The sequence below is a fragment of the Ammodytes marinus genome (genome assembly GCF_949987685.1).
Source record: "Ammodytes marinus genome assembly, chromosome: 16".
NCBI lineage: Eukaryota > Metazoa > Chordata > Actinopteri > Uranoscopiformes > Ammodytidae > Ammodytes > Ammodytes marinus.
This window is the reverse complement of record NC_137220.1, coordinates 1,775,655-1,781,028: the sequence shown is the minus strand read 5'-3', so window position 1 is coordinate 1,781,028 and position 5,374 is coordinate 1,775,655. Positions and strand designations below refer to the sequence as shown.

Below are 5,374 nucleotides of genomic sequence, written 5' to 3'. Positions count from 1 at the left end.
ACACACAGAGGTGAAGCGGTCGGATTGATTTAGTCAGTTTGGTTAACTGTCCCAGTGATGTTGGACTCAGCGCGTAGCGAGATCAACTGGCACATCGTGGGGACAGTAAAATACGGCCCTCTTACTGCAAGCTCCAGCACTCCTGCTCTCAATTCACCGGCCATTGTTGTTGTTGTAAAGCAGCTGACCGGCGCGGCGCTAAATGTTTACGTCACACCTGACGCTGTTTACAAGCACCTCTTTCATTCCGGAGCGCTGTGTAAAAGGGACTACTGATGCGCCAGCAGGCCGGCGTTGCTTGGTTCTGTGTAAATAACACAGAAGCAAGCACAGCCGGCATATTGGAGTGATGTTGTTCCGTCAATATGCCGCAATCTCTGTGTAAAAGGGGCTTCTCTCTCTCTGTGTCTCTGTCTGTGTGTGTGTGTCTCTCTCTCTCTGTCTTTCTCTCTCTCTGTCTTTCTCTCTCTCTCTCTCTTTCTCTCTCTCTCTCTCTCTCTCTCTCTAGCCTAACTCCTGCCTTAACGGTTACCATGAAAACGGCCCAAACACCATATTTCACCATGAGAACAACATGGACACTGGGGGGCCAGCCGTGAGCCAAAGCCAAAATGTGCCGCATCATAATCATCATCATCATCACCATCACCATGGCAGCAGCAGGAGGCGGAGTTTACAACACAGCAATCTGATTGGAGGAGACGAGGGACAGAACTGTCCAATGAAAAAACGCCCCAAGATTGTACTGGTGAGTTAAAATGACAATGTCTTATTGTAGACACAAGAACTGTGTCGACTGTGTCTCAGGTGGTAGAGCGGGTCGGCCGATGATCAAAGGGTTGGAGGTTCGATCCCCGCCCTGCCACCTGTGTCATAGTTGTTGTGTCCTTGGGCAGGACACTTCACCCACCTTGCCTCGTGTGAATGTCGATAGTGAGCCTGCTGCTGTCGGTGTATGAATGTGTGTGTGAATGGTAACGTGGGAAAGGAAAACAGGTCTCCCTTGTAAAAGAGTCTTCGGTCTCAATGGGATTTACCTGTATGAATAAAGGTTTAAAAATCAGAAAATAAAAATAAAATACCAGGCTCTAACGTTAAAATACAAATAATGGAAAAAATTAGAGGAGGATTTTTAAGGGAAATACGGCCCTCTTACTGCAAGCTCCAGCACTTCTGCTCTCAATTCACCGGCCATTGTTGTTGTTGTAAAGCAGCTGACCGGCGCGGCGCTAAATGTTTACGTCACACCTGACGCTGTTTACAAGCACCTCTTTCATTCCGGAGCGCTGTGTAAAAGGGACTACTGATGCGCCAGCAGGCCGGCGTTGCTTGGTTCTGTGTAAATAACACAGAAGCAAGCAAACCCGGCATATTGGAGTGATGTTGTTCCGTCAATATGCCGCAATCTCTGTGTAAAAGGGGCTATAGTTGGAATGTCATCAGCTCTACAGAAGCACAGAATGGAACAGTCGGCCACACTGTGTCCATCAGAACTACCAGCTGGAATGTTCTTGAAGAATTTCTGTTGCTTCTCTGAATGGGAGCCTTAGAGACCAACTGTTGTGATGATTTCATATTACACACTGCACCTTTAAGCAGCAGTGTTTTAGGGAATGCTACGATTCAGATATCACCTAGCAACTCTCAGAATGGCTCCCTGCTGCAGTTGGCGTAGTGCTCTCAACGTCACAACCCCTTTCTGCCGCTGTAAACAGACAGACTACGGCTGTCAGCCTTCCTCTCAGTTGATCTGAAAGGAGCCTCTTTGATTAACCAGCTCCTGCAGCTTGTTTTTCACACCACTAAAGTACTGCTCAATCTCCCTCTTCTGCCCGCCGTACCTGTATTCACAATAAGCCTCCAAATACCCTTTATAACTCATATAAGGAATTTTATAGCACCTCAAATTTTCATCTCTAAAAAATTCAACGACCGCATATTTAGGTTGAACAAACCATGATTTCTCCTCCTAGCTCTTTCCCTCCACCATCTCCCTGTGCTTTGTGGACAGCAGGTCCAGGTCACTCCTGTACGTAGAGAGGAGTCTCTCCACAGGACCCAGGCTTGAGTGAGTGAGTGAGTGAGTGAGTGAGTGAGTGAGTGTGTGAGTGTATGAGTGAGTGAGTGAGTGAGACAGACAGACAGACAGACAGACAGACAGACAGACAGACAGACAGACAGACAGACAGACAGACAGACAGACAGACAGACAGACAGACAGACAGACAGACAGACAGACAGACAGACAGACAGATAGATAGATAGATAGATAGATAGATAGATAGATAGATAGATAGATAGATAGATAGATAGATAGATAGATAGATAGATAGATGGATGGATGGATGGATGGATGGATGGATGGATGGATGGATGGATGGATGGATGGATGGATGGAGCTGGTTAATGTGGGCCGGGAAAAGGATGTTTGGGTTCCCTGTAGGAGCTTCTGCCGCCGTAAACTAACTCAGGATAAGCAGTTAAAGATGACAAAAAAAAAAAACCTGATTCTGTTTTGTGTCATCCATTTTTATTAAGGACAGAAAACATTAGTAACTACATGGTGAAAGGTTTTGTGAACAAGACAGGTAGAGTCAGAACCACCACACAGTCTGATTCAACTCAACAAAGAAATCAAGAAAAATCTGGGAGCAAACACAGTGATCAGGACAGAATCAGTAAAGGCCCCTGTGGGGTGGTTTTGGAATCAAGAGTTCAACTATGCGATACATGTTGGCCTTAATACCTTGTTTCCACTGAGCAGCACAGTTCAGTTTGGTATACACAGCCTAGGCTCTGTAACCCTAGATCTGGCTTGCCATTGCCGACTTGGTATGCGGGGTTATGCCAGATGGCGATAACAGTTTCCTTACTATGGTTAAATCTTCACAGTGAGACAGAGAGTAGCCTGTTGATTTATTCAATAAAGAATATAAATACTAGCCTGGTCCCACCAGACCATCGTACTTAATTTCATTTGTACAGAAGGTCTGGAATCGCTCAATTGACAAACATTAACTCACTTGAAGGCGGGTGTCTGTTGAAGTTTAAAACTATTGGATCTGCCCAGTGCCACTCTGGATCGGCCAACTAATCGCATAACGTTTGGTCGTGACGTATGTCATGCAACTGCAACTGAAACTGGCGCACATCATTGTTACCAGCCTCTCACTCTGTTTGCTGATTGGACCGGTAAAAATCTGTCCGGAGAAAACCCACCAATATACCGCGGACCCAGACTCATACCCGTCGCTATGGGCGGGCCATAGGGGGCCGGGCCCGCCCCCAGAAATGCTCGTGCCCCCCCACTTGGGGCACAGATCTCTCAAAAAAAAATACTTTCATTTTTATTTTATACTATCATAGTAGCTAATTTTGTGTTGATAAATACTAATGTTACATTCTTTATCATCAAAACATTTAAAATATAAATAAACAATGGTGTGATTTTGTTTGATTGATGGGAGTCTATCTACACTGCAACAGCCTATCACGGCCTTACTGAAAAGAAAGTAAGGCTACGTAACTACGTCAATGTAGCCGCTCAACAGTTACCGCGCATTTTTGAGAGTGAATCTGGATGAGTTTTCGCCGGCTTACTATTTCATTTCTAGTTCATCATAATCGATATTCGGTAACGGTTGAAAAGCCCACCAACAGTCTCCTCTGCCAAATCGGATCGTCAAACTGTTGTCACTTTTCGAGCCGCACAACAGACTACTACAAGCCGAAATTATGGACTTGTTCAGCGCGGTGACACTTCTGATTGCGTGAAGCCACAGTTTTGCACTGTGGGAACTCTGCGCTCCTCCAGCCACGGCCATCGAGGGCGAGGCTGTGCCGGAGACCGGCCGAGAAGACGCACAATTTACAAGAACCTCCGCGGATTTGCAGTTGAGGAAACAGTTGGTCCGTCACAAAGTGACATAGACGAAAAGACTGAGTTCAAGAGTATTTTACAGTGTTATTGATGCTGTGCAAGGAGAGATGGATGCGCGTTTTGGAGAGCGCAGTAGCGAGCTCATTGGCGCACTGGCTGCTTTGAACCCGGAGGCCGAAAGATATGTTGATGAGGAGGTTGAGCTCGGAGAAACGCCGCCTCCCGCTGTTCTGATAGAAGGGACTGGAGAGAGCACTGCCCTGCCTCCACTCAAAGTAGGCTACCGTGTGTGTGTGTGTGTGTGTGTGTGTGTGTGTGTGTGTGTGTGTGTGTGTGTGTGTGTGTGTGTGTGTGTGTGTGTGTGTGTGTGTGTGTGTGTGTGTGTGTGTGTGTGTGTGTGTGTGTAATGGCAATGCATATCCCTCTGTTGACTGCTTTAAAATGCAATGTTTGAGATATGCGTCTGGTGTTGGCTACATCTAATATGTTGAATAGTCAAGTGTTTTATGGATATTCATAACATTGCTTCTATGTAATGTATTGCTTTAAATTATGAGGACTGATGTTGTAGGCTATAGGCTACCGCTGTTGGTTAGTTTAACGTGATGATTACGTGCTGCGCGAATAGAGTATAGGACTATTATAAATATACGTTGTAGGCTAATAATAATTGTGCCCCCCTATGCATTTCATATGCCCCCCTTAAGACTGAGGTCTGGCGACGGGTCTGCCCAGACTGACTACTGAAGGAAAATGGAAATTGAGCAGAAGTATGTTTAAAGGTGCAGTGTGTAATATGACATCATCAAGAAAGTTCTACAAAGTTCTAGAATGCAACGCTCCCTGGGTAACCCCAACCCCTTAGAATAATAACAGAAGCTACAGTGGCCTTCAAGGACAAGAACAATTCTAAATTTTAAACAATGCACCTGATGACATTCCAACTATGACACTTTCAAGATGGTGGCACTAGGCCTTGGTCCAAAATATGCAGAAATATGGACATATATGAGACCCTTTCTAAGGGAAAAAATAATCATTCAAAACATTCTTTTCAGCTATTATGCACTAAATTAAATGTACTTATGAATATTATAATTACTTTCTACAAAATCTACCAGGAAATAAAACCCAAAATTCTACACACTGCAGGTTTAAACATCAGATTCTTCACTCTTGCCCGGGAGTTTACACACAGCGGGTTATCTCTCACACAGGAATTACTAATCTGTCGACCAATCAAAGGACTGCATTGTGTAGCTCCTCCCCTCTTTGGGACCCTTTGAGACGGATTGGTACCCCAACCAAAGGGTGACAAAAAAAAGGGAATGGCAGGGTTTGCTATTTTTCTTTAATCCTTTCCCACTTTTGACAGTGGAAACGTAGATTATTGCCAGCTGTAAAGTACCAAACCAAATTGAACTGCTCCGTGGAAACGAGGCTAAAGCGATGCAACTGTTTAGACTCATCAGCCTCTCTCTTAGTTGATATCAA

The 5,374-nt window shown here is 45.1% G+C and overlaps 1 protein-coding gene across 1 annotated transcript in view; it reads right to left on the bottom strand.

Annotated features, from left to right (window-relative positions):
- Positions 1–1,741: 1,741 nt before the first annotated feature.
- LOC307262955 (uncharacterized protein) overlaps positions 1,742–5,374 on the bottom strand; it is a gene marked incomplete at its 3' end in the record, with an annotated part of 11,547 nt that continues 7,914 nt past the window's right edge. The window contains exon 5 of the mRNA XM_080043976.1: positions 1,742–1,869. Within this exon, the coding sequence (XP_079900102.1) occupies positions 1,742–1,869 (128 nt within the window). The remainder of the gene's footprint in view (positions 1,870–5,374) is intronic.